The 18,173-nt window shown below is 57.6% G+C and overlaps 1 protein-coding gene across 4 annotated transcripts in view; it reads right to left on the minus strand.

Annotated features, from left to right (window-relative positions):
• Positions 1-18,173, minus strand: part of MYH7B (myosin heavy chain 7B) — a 41,562-nt gene that overhangs the window by 242 nt on the left and 23,147 nt on the right. For 3 of the 4 annotated variants that reach the window (XM_019458704.2, XM_019458707.2, XM_019458708.2), the window contains 34 exons: positions 17,355-17,378; positions 17,087-17,179; positions 16,938-17,001; positions 15,647-15,745; positions 15,039-15,142; positions 14,747-14,885; positions 14,323-14,441; positions 14,082-14,231; positions 13,737-13,907; positions 12,347-12,526; positions 12,123-12,255; positions 11,960-12,036; positions 11,431-11,518; positions 11,113-11,230; positions 9,186-9,309; positions 8,942-9,078; positions 7,935-8,190; positions 6,743-6,985; positions 5,914-6,090; positions 5,666-5,811; positions 5,233-5,323; positions 4,758-5,147; positions 3,799-3,925; positions 3,593-3,711; positions 3,305-3,501; positions 2,811-3,160; positions 2,600-2,724; positions 2,382-2,497; positions 1,503-1,899; positions 1,303-1,428; positions 1,027-1,197; positions 831-935; positions 642-737; positions 52-189 (listed from right to left, as the gene is read on the minus strand). In XM_019458704.2, the coding sequence (XP_019314249.1) occupies positions 52-189; positions 642-737; positions 831-935; positions 1,027-1,197; positions 1,303-1,428; positions 1,503-1,899; positions 2,382-2,497; positions 2,600-2,724; positions 2,811-3,160; positions 3,305-3,501; positions 3,593-3,711; positions 3,799-3,925; positions 4,758-5,147; positions 5,233-5,323; positions 5,666-5,811; positions 5,914-6,090; positions 6,743-6,985; positions 7,935-8,190; positions 8,942-9,078; positions 9,186-9,309; positions 11,113-11,230; positions 11,431-11,518; positions 11,960-12,036; positions 12,123-12,255; positions 12,347-12,526; positions 13,737-13,907; positions 14,082-14,231; positions 14,323-14,441; positions 14,747-14,885; positions 15,039-15,142; positions 15,647-15,745; positions 16,938-17,001; positions 17,087-17,179; positions 17,355-17,378 (5,190 nt within the window). The other variant, XM_019458706.2, reaches the window with a different exon arrangement.

Genomic DNA, 18,173 nt, shown 5'->3' on the forward strand with positions numbered 1-18,173 from the left:
TCCTCCCTCCCCCATGCAGAGGGCAAGGGGTGCCCCATGGCAGTCTCTCACCTTGGGTCCCAGGGCATCTCGGGTCCGTGCCCGCAGCTTGTTAGCCTGGGTTTCTGCCATGTCTGCCCGTTCCTCCGCATCATCCAACTCATGCTGGGCCTTGCGGTACTTGGCCAGGTTAGTACTGGCCTGCTGTTCCTGGGGACACAAAGGGCCTTCCTGGTCACCCTTTGTAACTGAGATAGGTAGTCAGTCTGGTCCCGTCCCATTCCCCAGAGGGGCCTGGCTTCTGGTCAACTGCTCCTCTACCTTCTCTATCACCAGTGCCCCTGGCAGGAAGAAGGGGAGGTAAGGCAGTCCTTCCAGAGGCACGCAGAAGGGAAAGCACATGGGGTCCCTTCAGGGACAGCTGGGTCCTGTCTCTAGCTAAAGCTGGTAGGAAATGATCGCTCTTCCCACTGGGACAGTGGGGTCACTGAGCTAGATCACTGCCCTTTCAGGGCAGCTTGCCTGCACACAAAGCCAACATGGGCAATACAGGGCCGAGAGAGGGAGTGGACTGCTCACTGTCATCATCTCTGGCTGAGGAGCCTGGAACTGGCGCTGAAGTTGTTCCCAAGTTCCAGCTGCCCAGACCCCAGTGCACTCACCGCCTCCTCACACTGGCGTTTGTAGCTCTTGACCTTGCTCTGCAGCTTGTCCACCAGGTCCTGCATGCGAGCCAGGTTCTTCCTGTCCTCCTCAGCCTGGGCAGGAAAAGGCGATTTAGATCTTGCCCAGACTGGGCCAGTTCCGGCCACCCCACCCCCACCCGCCTCGTGGCGGACCTAGTCACACACCTGGTACACGAGCTCCTTGACCCGGCGCTCGTGCTTCCGCACCCCTTTGAGGGCCTCAGCGTGCTTCTTCTGCTCCGCGTCGAGCTCAGCCTCCAGCTCCCGCACCTGCGAGTAGCCAGGGATGGGCCTGCTGCCCAGAGCCCATCCTCAGGCTGCCCCCTCGTCCCCTGCCCCGGCCTGGGAGGGCCGCACGCACCTTGGCCTCCAGCTTCTGCACCTGCTTCTTCCCGCCGCGGAGGGCAGCTTGCTCAGCCTCCTCAAGCCGGGCCTGCAGCTCCCGCACTGTCTGCTCCAGCGTCTTCTTCATCCGTTCCAGGTGTGCGCTTGTGTCCTGCTCCTTCTTCAGCTCCTCGGCCATCATGGCCGCCTGTTAGTGGATGGGGTGGGGTGGGGTGGGGGGGAGCCTGGTCAGGAGGGGAAAGTCCCTTTGGTCTCAGCTCCAGGCCCCCCCACGGCCACAGCCCAGCCTCACATCGGTGATGGCCTTTTTGGCCTTCTCCTCGGCTTCCCGCCTCTCCTGGGCAGCCTCCTCCACCTCGCCACTCAGCTGGGTCAGGTCCACCTCTAGCTTCTTCTTCTGGTTCAGGAGGCCCGTGTTCTGTGGGGATGCGGAGTCTCAGAGCCGGCCGGCAGGCCCACGCCGCCAGCATCCCCGCGCCCTCCCGGCCCCACCTGCGAGTGCAGGAGGTTAAGGCGCTCAGTAGCCTCCAGCAGCTCCTGTTCCGCCAGGCGTCGGCTGCGTTCGCCCTGCTCCAGCGCGGCCCGCAGCTCTTCCAGCTCTGTGGCCAGCAGCACGGCCCGCCGCTCCAGGGCCTGGGCCTGCTCCCGGAGCTCGGCCACCAGCCGCTGTTCCTCGTCCCGCCCGGCCTGCTCCTCCTTGAGCTGGGCCTGCAGGAGCCGTGTGGCTGCCTGCGCCTCCATGGCCTGGCGGGTGGCGTGGCCCAGCTGCAGCTCCAGGTCGTTGAGGTCACCTTCCATCTTCTTCTTGAGCCGCAGTGCCTCGTTGCGGGCCCGAGTCTCCGCATCTAGGGAGGCCTGCAGGGACTCCACTGCCCGCTGGTGGTTGCGCCTGTGGGGAGGAGGGAGGAGAGTGGGGGTTGTGGCCTAGGAGAAAGGGGTGGGCACAGGCATTAGACCTGCTCTTACGCCAAGGAATGCTGTAGACGTGAACCCATTGTGGGAATAAGCGACTTGTCCTTCCCTGATCTCTAGCCCCTTGGGACTGCCTGTCACCCTCAGAACAAGTTCACGGACAAGAGTGAGGCTCCACAGCAGACAGACATGTCTGAACCCTGGCTCTTGCCTGCACTGTATAACCCTGAACACGTCCTTTAGCCTCCAAAGTTGGCCTCTAGACTGGGGCCAACAGTCCTGACCTTGAGAGAGGCCCAGGGGAGGGGCAAACAAGGTGCCTGTGCACACAGAGGGGCCCAGCCCACACTGCCTGCCTGCTTTTCTCCTGCCCTCGGTGGGGACAGGAGGGGTGTTAGCCTCAAGAGGAGGAGTGGATCCTGGGGTGGCAGAGGACAGGATTGGCTCTGGCCGCCCTACCTCAAGTTAGTGCACTCCTCATCCTTCTCGGCCACTTTCCGGTCCACCTCAGCCTTGACCTGGGAGAGCTCCAGCTGGATCCTCAGAGTCTTGGTCTCCTCCAGCTCCAGGGCTCCCTGGAGCATGGGCATGGGGGCTGTGAGCGTGCATTGCAGGAGAGGGGAGGCCAGGGAAGCAGCAGGTCAGTGCCCGCCCTGCCCCTGTGGCCAGTCCCTGACCTCAGCCTCCTCCAGTGCGGCCTGAAGCTCACTCTTCTCCCCTTCCAGAGCCTTTTTGGCTTTCTCCAGCTCCTGGATGCTCTTCCCGCTGAGGCTGACCTGGTCTGTGAGGTCACTGATTTCCTCTGCAGAATGAACAGGGCACCTCATTCACCCCTGATCCCAGGTGGCCCGAGCAGGGCACCCTCAGTAACCCCACAGCAGATCATACCCTGCAGGTTCTTATTCTCCCGCTTGAGCGTCTCCAGAGCCTCGAGCGCCTCCTCGTGGCTGTGGCGCAGCCGGAAGAGCTCAGTGCCCAGGCCACGGGCCTCCCTCTGGGCAGCCTCCAGCTCACGCTGTGTCTCCTCCTCCTGCCGCCGCCGTTCCTCCAGCGCCCGCTCCAAGTGCCGCTGCTTCTTGTCCAGTGCTGCAGCCGCCGAGGTGGCCCGCTCCAGCTCCAGGGTCACGTCCTCTGACTCCGTCTGCAGTCGTAGCTTGGCCTTCTCCAGCGATGAGCACTTGGCATGAGCAGCCTCCACTCCCTCCTCTGCCTCCTGCAGCCGCAGTGCCAGCTTCTTTCTAGGCCAAGGGAGCGGATAGTATGGACCGCATAGTCAGGGGAATCTGGCAGTAAGGTCCCCGTATTCCCCCCTCACCCCCTGAAAGCTCAGAGGCTCAGGCATCACCCCTTCATGGTGATGGCCAGGCTGCTAAGGCGCTCACTTGGCCTCCTCCAGCTCCTCCGTCCTCTGGATGGCGTCTGCCTCATACTTGCTCCGCCACTGGGCCACCTCAGCATTGGCTTTGGACAGCAGCCGCTGTAGCTCAGCCTGGGCCTCCGCCTCCTCCTCGTGCTGCTCCCGCAAGAGGTCACAATCATGCCGCAAAGCCTGCACAGCATGGGCCAGCGCGCTCTTGGCCTGCAAGGACCTCAGTGACCTCAGTATTGGGCCGGGCTGGTGGCCCCAGGGCCCACCCTGCCAGCTCTGTAGCAGCAGGTGGCCGGCCCACCTTGCTCTCCTCTTCCAGCTGCCTCCGCAGTTCTTCCAGGCTCTGGGTGGCCGAGGCCTTCCCCCGGCTCAGCTGGCTAATCAGAGACTCCTTCTCCTCTAGCAGGCGGCTCAGCTCCCCTGCGGGGCCGAGGGTGAGTGGCAGGTCAGGCGGGTGAGGGGCAGCGCCAAGGCCCCAGGGTGGCCCAGCCAAGCCCCCGGCCTCACCACTCTCAGTCTGCAGCCGCCCACGCTGATTGCTCGCATCTGCTAGCTGCCGCTGCAGCTCTTCCACCTTGATCTTGGCCTCACTCAGCTGATCCTCATAGGTCCGGCACAGCTTCTCGGCACTGGCCTGGGATCCAGGGTCAGGAGTCAGAACAAGTTTGTGAATCACAAGGCAGTGTCTGGAGCTGCCAATCAGGGCCAGGACCCCTGGACTGGGAACTAGAAGGCTAGACATGGGCCCGGGAATCAAAGGGAAAGCAGAGCCCCAAGTTCAGGGTCAGAGATTCTACTGCTGGACCTTGGCTTTAAAATAAAGATGGGTGTCTGGGGGAACCTGGGTGGCTCAGTCGGTTAAGCGTCCGACTTCGGCTCAGGTCATGATCTTGCGGTCTGTGAATTCGAGCCCTGCATCGGGCTCTGTGCTGACAGCTCAGAGCCTGGAGCCTGTTTCAGAGTCTGTGTCTGCCTCTCTCTCTGGCCCTCCCCCGTTCATGCTCTGTCTCTGTCTCAAAAATAAATGTTAAAAAAAAAATTTTTTTTTAAAGATGGGTGTCAGAAGTGAGAGGGCCAGGATGAGGTTAGGATACTAGAGTCTGAAGTCAGTTGCAGACAGTGCTCATAAGTCAGCTGTCAGGATTAGGTGGTACAAAGGTCAGGGGTCAAGGCTGGGTGCCGGGATTCGGGACAGGACCAGTCAGGACAGAGGTCAAGGACTGAGAGGTTAGAATTAGATGCTGGGTCAAAAATGACCTGGAGTCAGGGCCCAGAGTTAGGAATCAGGGTTTGAGGTCAGGACCAGTGTGGGGTTGGGGATGGATGACTGATAAATAGGTCAGGGGTCAGGATCAGGTACAGGGTCAGGGGTAGGGTCAGTGCTGGAGTCAGGATCAGTTTAGAGTCTAGATGGGCATGGGATCAGAGCTCAGTCAGAATGCTAGACTCAGGAAGGAGGCAGACACCTTGCCACGGGCCAGAGTCTCAACATTGGCGCCCAGATCATCCACCTCCATGCGGAGCTCGCTTTTTTCCTTTTCTAGCTTCTGCCGCACCCGCTGCAGACTGTCCACTTGCTCGCCCAGTTCGGCCGCGCTCTCAGCCTGCTTGCGTCGCAGGGCAGCCACCGTGGCCTCGTGCCGCAGTGCCGCCTCCTCCAGCTCCCGCCGCAACCGGCCCAGCTCGGCCTCGCGCTTGCGGCAGCCCTCACGCTGCCCTGCGGACGCCCCGCCGGCCTCCTCCAGCCGCTCGCTCAGCTCCTCCAGCTCCCGGGCTGCCTCGGCTCGCTGCTTCTCCACGCGGGCCCGGGCTGCACGCTCCGCTTCCAGCTCCTCTTCCAGCTCCTCCGCCCGAGCCTGGGGACAGGCAGACGGCAGCAGTCACCTCTGCGTGCCTCTGGCCCTGGCCCTTCCCGCACCCCCCACCCCGTGCCCCACACACCTGCAGTTCCTTGATCTTCTTCTGTAGCTGTGCCCCAAGGAGCTGCTCATCCTCCACCCGCAGGGTCAGCTGACTCAACTCAGAGTCCTTCCTGGAGGTGGAGGGGGCCGTGAGCCAGCGCAAGTCCTCACTTCCATCAACCTGCCTGGAGTCCCTTGGTCCTCCAGTCTCCCTCCTCCCCACCTGAGGCACCAAGCCCTCAGCGACCTCATCCCTGTGTTCCCTCTCAAACCACCCCCCACCAGAGCCTGGCTGGGACCGTTGGGGGCAAGGAAGGCAGGACACGACCACCTGCACCTGAGTGACTCCCATCTCAACCCTACACATTCAACGCCTGCAGTGAAGCAGAACTGACTGGAGGGTCCAGAGGGAGAACCGGGGTATAGGCTCAGGAGGCCGCCTGCCGGTCTGCCACCGCCCAGCCCATGCCTACTTCTTGAGCTTCTCCTCCAGCTCCTGCTTGTCCTGGGCAGCATCCGTCACCGACTCCTGCGTCAGCTTCAGGTCACCCTCAAGCTTGCGCTTTGCGCGCTCCGTGTCCATGCGCAGCTTCTTCTCTTGCTCCAGGGAGCACTCCAGCTATGGCGCAGGAGGGGTAGGCATGATCAGCCCCCAGGCGTGAGCCACTGGCCCTGCTGTCCCAGCGCCACCACACAGACCCCTGCTGTGACCAGGACTCACATCTTCCACTTGCTGCTCCAGCCGGAGCTTGGCCTTGGCCAGTGCGCTCACGCGGTCCTCCTCGGCCTGTAGGTCACCCAGGGCCTGCTGGTGGGCCTCTTGCAATGCCTTCTTTTCCTTGGTCAGCCGGGCCACCGACTCGTCCAGTGCCGCCATCTCCTCTGTCAGGTTCTTCACCTGTGCCAGGGCCAGGGTCACCGTGAGGATGCCCCTCCCACACTCTGGTGCAAGGAGCCACCATGCCAGGTCACAGCAACCGCCCCTTCCAACTAGGGGGGGTCTTGGGCAAGTCGTTTCACTCTGAGCCTCAATTAGTAGTAGATGCCAGCTACTTTCGGTATAACGGGTGTTCCAGACAGTCCTGGTTTCCCCTGTGAGCACCTGAGTGAGCCCCTCTTTCCCTCCTGTATAATGAGTCAGTATTCCCGGCCCTGTGAACCACGTGGGGCTGTGCTAGGGGGTCAGGGGCAGAAGGGATCCAGAGGCACCCAGGGGATGCAGAGCCGGGAAAGGGGCTTCCTGCCCTCACGGGCCTTACCAGCCAGGATGGATGACAAAATACTGGCATTTGCTGAGCACCTGCTGTGCGCTAAGCCCTGTGCTGAGTGCAAGCAAAAGGTGGTCACACACTGAATCCTCAACCTAATGAGGGAAGTGCTGCTATTAACCCCACCTGACAGGAGGAAATGGGAGCCCACAGAGAGGAAGTGACCTGCCCTGGGCCACCCAGCAGGGGCGTCACAGAGCCCGCAGGGAGAGCAGCAGCTGCCTGGCCCCACGGCCAGCCCCCTGGCTCGGAGCCTTTCCCCCCACCTGGCCCAGACCATACCTTGTTCTCCGTGGCTTGCTTCTCCTTCTCGGCCTTGGCCAGTGTCAGCTCCAGGTCGTCGATGTCCTTCTTGAGCTCTGTGCACTCATCCTCCAGCTTGCGCCGGCGGGCGGCCAGGTCGGCATTCACCTCCTCCTCATCTTCCAGCCGCTCACTCAGCTCCTTCACCTTTGCCTCGAGCTGCACCTTGGACTTGATCAGCAAGTGGCAGCGCTCCTCAGCATCTGCCAAGTTTTCCTGCTCCTGGAGAGGGACATGGGGAATGGGACAGAGCCATGGCCAGGCAAACCAGCCGAGGGACACGAGGCCAGGCCCCGGAAAAAAAGTTCCATGCAAACGTGTGACACCCACGCTCAGCTGGGGACCAAGGAATGCCTATGACCTGCTCTTGGCCCCAAAGGGGCTCAGGTGTGCTGGGCTGGGGGCTCAGGGAAAGGGATGGGCAGGGGTAGAAGCAGCACCATCAAGAGGGGAACGTCAGACAGGCTGGGGCAACCCAGAGTGAGAAGCCCAAACAAGGGCTCTCAGAGAGCTCTGGGCTATGGCCTTCCAAGGGGACAGGCAGCTGTGCCGTGATTGGCTTGGGTATTCTCTCCCGCCTCACCAGCTCCTCACCCCTGCTTGCCCACTAGCAGGTGAGTTCTGTGACCACAGGCCTGACTTCCCACCAACGTGTCCTCAGAGCGACCGTGGGGCCTGGCACACAGGTGATACTCATAGTGTTTGCTGAAGGAAGGAATGACTCAGTGGACTTGGGAAGTTTCCAGACCCTTGATCCCTGCCCTCTGGCCATTACTGTTACGTGCCTGGGTACGTAATGTACCCTGGGTTTCCATGGCCCTTAACCAGAGAAGGGAGCATGGGTCTGTGTCAGGGACAGGAATGAAGGAGGGCCAAGGAGATGGGGCTCCACTGCAGCTTTAGCAGGAGGCCAAGGTAGCATGGGGCAGGAGCATCAGGACACGGGAACAGACTGACTCTGATAGGGGACGTGAGCCCACAGTCTCTCATCTCATGGCATGTTTGAGACTCGGAAGAAAGATCCAGATCCTGAGCACCCATATGGCGCACCATGTCCACCCTGACCAGGGGTCTGGCTGTGTTTCCTCAAAGCAGCCTGGGGTTTTCTGGAGTGCCAGGGGCATAGGTCACCAATGGAAACCCTCCATCTCCCTTCTCCTCCCCTACTCACTGCCTGGAGCTGCAGGGCCAGGTCATTCTTCTCCTGGGTGACACTGACGTGTGTCTCCTCCAGCTCCTGGCGCTTGGCCTCCGCAGTAGCCAGTGCCCCTCGCAGCCCCCGAAGCTCCGCCCGAAGGGCCGCCAGCTCTTCCTCGGCCTGCGCTGAGCGCAGCAATGGCTTCATCTTGAAAAAGAGCTTCATCCATGACCAATTCTTGACGGCATTGAAGGCGCGGATATTCCACTGGATGGTGAACAGGGCATCCCTGGGGAGGGGAAGCCACGGGTGGCCAGGAGGCCCAGTGCTGCCCCTCCACGGTAACAGCCCCGATGCTCCTGGGCACCTGCCCTGGGCTGGGCTCCGCACACGGTGAACGCTTCAGCATGTGATCTCAAGTGGATCTAATGCCTCTGCTTTATTGTGAGGTGGAGAGAGAGAGGCCCAAGATCAAATGGGTCTACCTCCAGGGTAAGGGCTCAGAAGCCCTAAATGTCCTGGTGGTCCTTGCAAGTGTCCTGAAGAAACCAGGAATGTACCCTGATATACTTGGAGCTCTGGGGTCACATGCCTGGGCTCACACCCCAGCTTCCCCACCACTAGCCAGCTGTGACTGGTTCTCGGACTCAGAGAGCAGCTCTGCTGATGAAGTATAATCACAGTGCCCGCCTCCTGAGGACTGTTTGGCACTTTAAGCAAGATCATGCAAATAAAGCCTCTTGCCTGGGGCCTGGCACTTAAGAGTCTCGGGAAACACTGGTTGTCATTATTACCACTCTGAGTGGCCTGGAGTGAAGAGAAAGGTGATCTTATCCTGATTTTGAGGTGAGGAAATGGAAACTGGCAGTTGAGGGGGACAAGACAGGACCCTGCACCTTCAGAGACACCTAACCAGCCGCAGGGATAGTCTGACCCACATGAGAGACAATATCACAGGGTTGGGGAGCCTGGTGGTCCCGGCAGCCAGGATACTGTGGTCACACCCCTACCCCTGTCTGCTGCTCCCTCCCCACACACACCTGCCTCCAAGCAGGCGCTGATACTCAAGGCGCATGAGGCGGCCCCGGCTCCGTGCCTGTAGCAGCGTCAGAACCTTGGCCAGACGCTGGTCACGAAGCTCTTCCAGGATGCCTAGAAGCCCAGCCTTGAAGAACACCTGGGGTGGGGGAGGATGCACCAGGTGTAACCCCCAGCCACCTGCATGTGTCCTGTCCAGTGTGACTGCCCACCCCCGGGTCAGCCCTAAGTCCTATGTGCCCCGACCTTGGTGTGGCCAAACTGGTACTGGGTGTGGTCAATGTCCAATGAGCCCAGGAGCTTCTCCGTGGCCTTCCTGCTGTCCATGAAGGTGTCGTCTGGGATAGCACTGGGGTTCAGGATGCGGTACCTGGGAGAGCACGGGAGGGCTGCTGAGGAGGGGGCTGGGCAGGGGAGCAAGGGAATATTCGAAGGCCTCCCAGAGGCCACAGCAGAGGCTCCAGTGGGGGAGCATGGTGACACTGGGGATTGAGCACAGTCTGCTTACAAACCTTGGGTTGCATTTAAATGCATTCATTAATTAAGTTCTTTAAGAGATTGTAGTATTGGGTGCCTGGGTGGCTCAGTCGGTTGAGCATCTGACTCTTGATTTTGGCTCAAGTCATGAACTCATGGTTCCCGGGTTTGAGCACCAGGTCAGGCCCTCCACTGATAGTGCGGAGCCTGCTTGGGATCCTCTCTCTCTTTCTCTCTCTGCCCTTCCCCTGCTTGCACTCTCTCTCAATAAACTTAAAAGAGAGAGAGATTGTAGTATTTACAACAGGCATGCAACACTTTTATAATTTTTTAACTTACAATTTTTTGTAATTCATCTTATTTTTTTAGAAGGCAAAAAATATAAAGAAGGTGATATGGTATGGTGTATCAAAGCCTAAAGAACATTTGAGAGAGAGAATTCTAAACAAGAGCAAGGGTACCCAGCACATCCACTTCTGTGGGTCCAGGTGGCTGTGGCCATAGCATTAAGGTTAGAGAAACGTGAAAGACCCCTCACCAGGGGCTGATAAACAAAGCACGGTTCACTAGACTCTGGGATACTATAGCCAGAACAAAAGGAATGATGCTGCATGCCGTTAATACATCTGTCCAAACTCACAGGACGTACACTGCCATGAGCAAACCCTAACGTAAACTATGGACTTTGGGTGACTCTCCTGTCCCCAGCCACTGTAACAAATGTCCCACTCTGGTGAGGGATGCTGATCATGGAGGAGGCTGGGGGGCGGGGGAAGCAAAGGCATATGGGAAATCTCTTTGTACCTTCCCCTCCATTTTGCTGTGAACCTAAAACTGCTCTTTAAAAAAGTCTTAATTAAAAGAAAAAAAAGGGGGATGGTGCAGACTTATGTCTGCTGATAAGGAGAATCTCTCTTACATGAAAAAACAAACTCACAAAACAAGGGTGGGCGGGGAGGAAGGAGGGAGAGCGAGCGAGCATGCACATGCGTAGAAGCACGCCAACTATATTTGTGCCAACATGCGTACGTCAGTGTGCATGACTACAGGTACTTCAGGGGAGGGGGGCTATGGACATGTGTAGCTGATAAAATCAAACATATAAAGGGAAGGGGGAAGGAGCTAACAGCACTGACTGGCGTTACACAAAGTCTAGTCTATGGGCCCCTCACTCAACTCCCAAATCCATATCCAGCTCCTGCCTGCCCCACTTCGACTTCTCCTCTCGAACCTCTGCTGAAGACATTTCAAACCTAACTTGGTCAAAGTGGAACTCAATCCACTATCCCTCCCCACTCCATAATATGGAAAAGCCCCATCTTGGTATCTCAGCACATCTACTCCCCAGTTGCTCAGGCCCCAAACCTGGGATCACCCTTGTCTTTTTCTTATTCCCTATCCAATCCATTAACATGGCCTACTGGCTACACCTCAAATACCCGAAGCCTGATGGCTACTCCCCTAGCCCACCCCTGTCTCAGTTACCACCATCTCCCATCGGGGTGCCAGCCCAGTCTCCATGTTCAGTGTTTGGAATCTCAGTCCTTGGAACCTTGATCCCTTTGGCTCTAAGTGTGTGCCTTTCCCATTCCCTCAGGCTGCTGCCTACACCCGAGGGAGGGCAAGGGGGAAGGTGGCTGTATAGGAGCAGGAAGGGGGGTGGTGGGAAACCAGGGCTGGGCAGGCAGACACCCACCGCTGCCGGAAGTCAGCATAGAGCAGCCTGTTGGGGAATCCTTGGCGACAGATCCGGATCCCCTCCAGAACCCCATTGCAGCGAAGCTGGTGTAACACTAAGAAGGCATCCATGACCCCTGGTTGTGGTGGAGGTTAAAGGGAAAGCTTAGAAGTCAATGGACACACCTTTATGCCCCAGAGAAAGACCAACAGCCCACATAGGGGCTTTCTTTGAGACCACGCAGGCCCTGAGGAGAGGGAAGACCCAGCTTCTAAGTCTGCCTTGTCCCCTCCCTCCAATGTCCTCACCCCACCAACCCAGCCCTGGGGTGACTACCTGGGGTCTTGTTCTCGTTGGGGACAATGCAACGGACAAAGTGGGGCTGTGTGGCCCGTAGGTTGGTCATCAGCTTGTTGAGGTTCTCCTGGGGGTGAGGAGAGGGGAGAAAGCACAAGAGGGGCAAGAAGCAGAATTGGAAACCATAGTGGATCAGCCTGCTGAGGACTGGTGAGCCAGGCGTCTAAGCATGCCTCTGCACATCTGTCCTTCCACTGTTCCTTGGGACCCTCTTCCCTCTTCTGTTTGACTGGGGCCCTGTCAGTCGCCTAAGTCTTCACTCCCCCATCCAATCGCCATGCCTCCCACAGGCCCCGTGGCTCCCACCCCATTCCCCCCCAAACCCTGCCCAGGCAGCGTGCGGACGGGAAGCAGCACAGACTTGCTGTGATGTTCACAAGAGAGGAGTTAAACATCACTGCAAGTCTTAACAGCCGCCCGCCCAGGGTGCAGGGGACAGAGCAGGGACCAGGGATGGGGCTGGAGACTGGCAGGTGAGGGCCTGCATGGGGCCCCGACTGGGCCTCACCTTGTGCAGCTGGGACACCGTCTGGAAAGATGCTGCCTTCTTACGCTTCTCTTTCACCCCAGACTTGGGGGGCTCGGCTAGGAGAGACATGGGACCAGTCACTCCGGGGGACGTTACTCCGTGAGTGCCCTATAGAATGGTGACCTTGTCCCTCTGTACTCACTGGAGCAGGACCCTGCATAGTTCTCATAGAGGGTGGCTAAGAGCTTGTTCTGCGACTTTTGGAAGATAGGGACCACAGTCTCATTTAGCGGATCTTTGTTTTTCTCCAGCCAGCCCACAATGCTGTAAGGCACCTGGCAGAGACCAGACAGGTGCTGAGCAAGGTTGGGGAACCAGGAGAAGGGAAGAAGCGGGTCAAGGGTTGGGATTCCAACAGGCACCTACCACGCCCGCATAGTGGACCACCTCAAAGTGGGCCTGGTATTTGCGCTTCTTGTCAGGCCGTGGCTGCTGGAAATTGGGTGACTTTCCTGCATGGTTATCATAGAGCTTGGCCCGGAAGCTGGCGTCTGAGGCCTTGGGGAACATGCACTCCTCCTCCAGGATGGACAGGATGCCCAGTGGCTGGGGATAGGGAACAAGTTTGAAGGGCCATCATCAAGCCAGCCCATCCTGACTGGGCCAGATCCCATATCTTGGAACCCCTCCTTCTGGAAGCCTTCCCAGTCCCCCAACTTCAGCCATTGCTGGGAGGGACAGAAACCAGATGGGTACCCAGGAGTCCTGTCTTCCAAAAGAGAAGTTTGTTTCTTGGCTTTGAACTCCCTTCACATGATTTGCAGCTCTGGGTCATCCTCTTTGCTCACAGGTGCACAAACTCAAACTGGAATCTCTGTACCCACCCACCTCCTGATGTCTGTAGTCTGTCTGTCTGTCTGTCTGTCTCTCTCTCTCTCTCTCACACACACACACACACACACACACAATAAAAGGGGGAAAAAAGGCGGCTGAGTTCAAATTTTGGCTTCCTCACTTACTAGCAGGGAGGCCCTTAGACCTCAATTTCCTAACCTACTAAGTGTTGAAATGAATACTTTCAGTGCTGATCTCACAGCAAAAACTGTTGACCACCCAACTATGCAAAAGCAGGACACAGAAATGCATAAAAATCACCTGCTGCATGAACTCTTGTGGCTTCTTCAGCAATGTTCAATGTTAAAAATACATTTTCAGAGAACAAGATGGGATATGAGTCTGAGTCTATAAAAGAAAATGCACGTCCAGGATAAAGGGTTTGGAGGCAACTTAACCAAAGTGCCAAGATACAGGCTGTAGTAGGGTTAGGGGGCAAATATATAATTTTTTTCCCTTTACTCCTGAGTTTTCAGATTTTCTTTGATTTTTCTTTCTTGCAGTCTTTGTACAACAGGGAAATAGATACAATCAATCAAATAAATTAGCAGACATACTCTCCCCTGCCTACCCCAGGCAGGTCCGGTGAGATTGTGGCTGCAGTAGGCCCTCATGAACTGCAAAATCGTGTGTGCCCATGACAGGCTGTTGGCCACAGTGCTGGGTGCACACTCACGTACCCACCAACACACATTCACACAACCTCCAACAAATCTATTCACACCCATGCATGCGCTGCCATTCACACACACGAACAGAGACACAGAGCCACACTCACATACGCAAGCTCACATCGATGCACCACTGCACACATACACGGGTGCTTGCACACGCTCGCTCACAAGCCGGCACACGCTCATTCTTGCTCACTTGCCACACCCCCATCCCCCTCCCCTTGCAGTGGTCTTGCTCTAGGCCCCACCTTCTCAATGAGGTCAATGCAGGGTTGCAGGTCCAGGCCGAAGTCGATGAAGACCCAGTCGATGCCCTCCCGTTTGTACTCCTCCTGCTCCAGCACGAACATGTGCTGGTTGAAGAACTGCTGGAGCTTCTCATTGGTGAAGTTGATGCACAGCTGCTCAAAGCTGTTGAACTATAGAGGGAGGTGCCAGGCTCATCAGATACGTACGGGGAGACCCATGGAGGAACGGGGATGTGCGCGACTTCACCGCCACCTCCAGGCAGAGTCCCAGGGCTCTGGCCCCCACCCACCCATGGTCCTCTGCCTTGGAGAGAACAGAGCCCAGGGGTGTGGGCCCGCTCTCACCTCAAAGATCTCAAAACCAGCGATGTCCAGGACCCCAATGAAGAACTGACGGGGCAGCTTGGTGTCCAGGGTCTGGTTGATCCGTGACACCAGCCACCGGAACAGCCGGTCATAGGTGGCCTTGGCCAGAGCCCCCACGGCAAACACCACCTGGAGGTGTGGAGAGGCTGGGCTGGGACCTGGCAAGGAGGGTACCCTGCTCCACTGTCTCCAGGTGAGCCCTGGCCTGCAAACAGCTCACCTGCTCCACACTCTGGCCCTTGGTCACGTACTCGTTCCCCACACGCACTCGGGGGTGCAGAAGGCCTTTAAGGAGGTCCCCACTGCTGACCCCCATCAGGTAGGCAGCCTTGTCAGCACCTGGCAGGGCACACAGCAGGGGGGTGGTGAAGGAGGAGGAGGGCAAGAATATGGGCACCTGGGGGTGCTACTGGCCTCTGCCTGGAGTTAGAAGAGGGAGGCAGGGAGAGGTTGAGTTCAGAGCAGGCAAACTGTATGGCTCAGAGGGTGAGGGTCTGGGATTGAGAAATCAGGGGTTACAATCAAGGCCAGGTAAGACTTAAATCAAAGGCTGTGGACAAGGGTTAAGGTTAACGGTCATGGACAGGACACTAGAATCAGGGTCAAGATGATGACCAGGTCAGGCCAGGGTCAGGCCCCCTCACTTTCAGTGCCGTCAGCCTCAGCCTGTTCCTCCCGCTGCTTCTGCTTGAACTTCATGTTGCCGAAGTGCAGGAGGGCCCCCACGATCTTATAGCAGGCACACTTCTCATCCACGCTGAAGCCCAGGATGTCCATGGCATGCTGTGGCAGGGGACAGAAGGATCAGAGAAGTCTGGGCTTCTCTAGGGGCCAGCTGAGCTAAGGGCACTGGAATTGCTCCCTGACCTCCCCCCAGCCTCACACATCCGCACACTGCAGGCGCCCCGACCCGCCTCTCTCCCACCAGAGACCTACATCAGTGGCCATGAGCTCCTCGCCGTCATTCATGTTGTCCACAGTGATGACACCCTGGCTGCAGAAGTGGTAGTCGTAGGGGTTCATCGACAGAAGCAGCATATCTGGGAGACATGCGGAGAAGCACGGTGGGTTTGGCTGCATTCACCCAGTGATTCTCCTTCCCTCCCAACCCAGCATGGAAGGTTCTAGGGGCCACCCAGGCAGGGGACTCTAGGGCCCTCCCAGGACTTCTGTGTAGCTGAGTTTCTCACCCCCTCCCCCAGGCCTGTGGCTTTTCTTTCTTTATGGTTCTCTGAGGAATGTGCCCAGTCACTATGCAGGGTGCTAGGGCACAGGGAAAACCACACTCTGTCCTTGAGGGGCTTGTAAGAGTGCATAGCTGGGCCTAGACAGAGCCACTGCTTCCCCCTTGGTGCTGGATGGGGCCTCTCCAGTCTCAGGACAGAATGAGGGACAACCTTGCCAGGGCCATGACACTAGGGGCCTATTCTCCAGTACAAGGAGAGAGCTCAGCAGTAACTAGGAGTCCCAGCTAAGGAGTGGAGGGGCAGTCCCACCCAGCCCCGTGGGCTCTGACTCCCCTTTCATCCACCCCTGGCCCTCACCCTGCAGCTCTGGCTTCTTCCCCGAGAGGATCTGGTAGTAGACATGGTAACCACGCTCACCAGGCAGCTGGAAGATCACTCGCGACTTCTCCAGGAGATCTGGGGAAAAGAGGGGCACTAGCCTACCTTCTGCCTGTACCTCCCCAGAGTGGGTCACCCCAATAGAGCTGAAGGGGTGGGGGAAGCTGTCTCAGGGGTGTGTAGAGAGGCACTGTATCCACACACATGCCAACATGTACTGAAAAGTGTCTATCACACAGGTGTCACAGGGTGGGGGTGTGTGTGTCTGCAGGTCTGCATGTCTATGGGCAGGGGTCTTCATATGTCCTTCTTTCATCTATGCTTTCATCCCTTCATCCACAGACCACACTGCTTCCCTCCAGAGCAGAGCTAGCATGTCAGTGTGTGGGTGAAGCGGAGTTTCCATGTGTTTGCAAAGGAATGAGTCAAGGAGTGAATTACAACATTCTCTGGTCATCACATGTCTGTGCTTATCCATCGGGATCTGGTGATGCATCCCAAGGTGGGGAGTGGTCAGTGTAGGGGCCTCTCTGTGCATGCAGCCTGGGCCCTGGTGTCTGTGCAGTGGGGCTGGGCCAGGTGGGATGGGCAAAAAGTGGGAGGGCAGGCTTCCAGGGAGGATGGGGTGGTGTGGGGGGTGGTCACAGGCCTGCCCTATTGGAGGCCAGAGAAAGAACTGAGGTGGGGTAAGGATCCAATCACAAGGAGCCTGGCTGGCCCAACAAGGATTCGGGTCTCCATCCTAAGGTAACAGGGGGCACCTGGGTGGCGGTTAAGTGTCCGACTCTTGATTTTGGCTCAGGTCATGATCTCATGGTTCGTGAGTTTGAGCCCCACATTGGGCTCTATGCTGGCAGCAGAGCCTGCTTGGGATTCTCTTTCTCTCCCTCTCTCTCTCTGCTCCTCCCCTGCTCCCATTCCCTCTCTTTCTCTCTCCCTCCCTCTCTCAAGATAAATAAATAGTTTAAAAATAAAAAATAAAGATCAGGTAATGGGATCTACAAAAGGTTTTTAAACAGAAACATAATGTGGTCAAATTCATATCTGAGAAAATATCACTCTGGCTGGGAAGATCAAGCAGAGGAATGGAGGCTCAGAGACCATAGTGGATGGAATGTTGCAGGGGACAGTAAGGTGGTAGGGGCTGGGCGGTGGCCAGGGGATGGAGAGAAGTGCCTGGAACAGGTGGTAGCCCCAAAGATTTGAGGATGGATGCTCAGTCAGAGCAGAAAGGCGCAAGCCTCTGTTCCCCACCCTCCCCTTGACTCACAGCTGTCAATATCTGCAGATGCCAGCTTCCCAGAGGGACCAAAGTGAATGCGGATGAATTTGCCCTGTGGGCAGAGGAGCAGCATCAGTCAGGGCCCTTTACCTCCCTGCTGCCCATCCCCACCCACCTCTCCCACCATGGCCACTCACAAAGCGGGATGAGTTGTCATTCCGCAGGGTCTTGGCGTTGCCAAAAGCCTCCATGGCAGGATTGGCCTCGATGATTTGATCCTCGAGGGTGCCCTGGTGACAACAGGATGATGGGTCTGTCAGTCCTGTTGCTACCAACTAGGAGACCAGGGTACCTGATGGTCCTGCGTATCAGCGAATCCTGGACCACCTCTGGTGGGGAAAGGGAAGGGACCTCCCAGGGCTCATTATTATTGTCTGCCCCCACTAGCACTGGCCCCACACTTACCCCAGTCTTTGTGGCCAGAAATTGCTGGAGAGAGAAGGAAGATGCCATTAGAAACTATGAGGTCTCGCCAGGCTAGGGGAGGGTGGCAGTGGTTAGCAGGACAGACTGTTAGACACCCAAACATGTAGCCCCCAACCCCACTCCCCATGCCCAACCCTGTCAGCACTGTTAGAAGGAGAAATGCTAGAAAGTGGGAGCAAGCCTGGCCCTAATCAGGCACCTGAGGCAAGGGGCTATGTCTCAGGGTCTCCTACTGGCAGCCCTTCCCCTCCTCCAGCTGTCTCTGGCCTCTTCCATGTGCCTCCCCCTCCCATATCTCCCATATCCGGTGGCCCCTCCCCCGAAACCCTGGAGCTTCCTGACTGAAGTCTACTCTTCAGACCCCAGCTCAAATGTCCCTTCCGTGTCCCTGATGCTCTGAGGCTAGAAGAGCCCTCTTTCTGATCGACCCTTTTTACCCCTCACCTCCCACTGTGAGAGCCCTTCTTTACACTTCTCCATTGTACTGTGATGGGCTGCACCTTGACTATACAGCTGATAGACAAAATAGCCCTGTCAGGCGCATATTATTAGCCTTAATTTGCAAATGAGGAAACTAAGAACAGGGAAGTGATCTCCAGGCCACATGGTGAGGGGCAGAGCAGGAACTGAGCCCAGGCATCCTGCCTCCCATGACACCACAGACACCATATGTCTCATCTAGAGGGACTTGCTGAATTGAGGAGGTTTCCCTCTCTTACTCTTCTAGCCTCATCCTTGTCTCTCCTCTGTGTCCTTTTCCTTCCCTTCCCCACCCTGGCTCCCTACAGCCTGGGAAGA

The sequence above is a fragment of the Panthera pardus genome, unplaced genomic scaffold (assembly GCF_024362965.1).
Source record: "Panthera pardus isolate Hobbes unplaced genomic scaffold, ASM2436296v1 HiC_scaffold_25, whole genome shotgun sequence".
Taxonomy (NCBI): domain Eukaryota; kingdom Metazoa; phylum Chordata; class Mammalia; order Carnivora; family Felidae; genus Panthera; species Panthera pardus.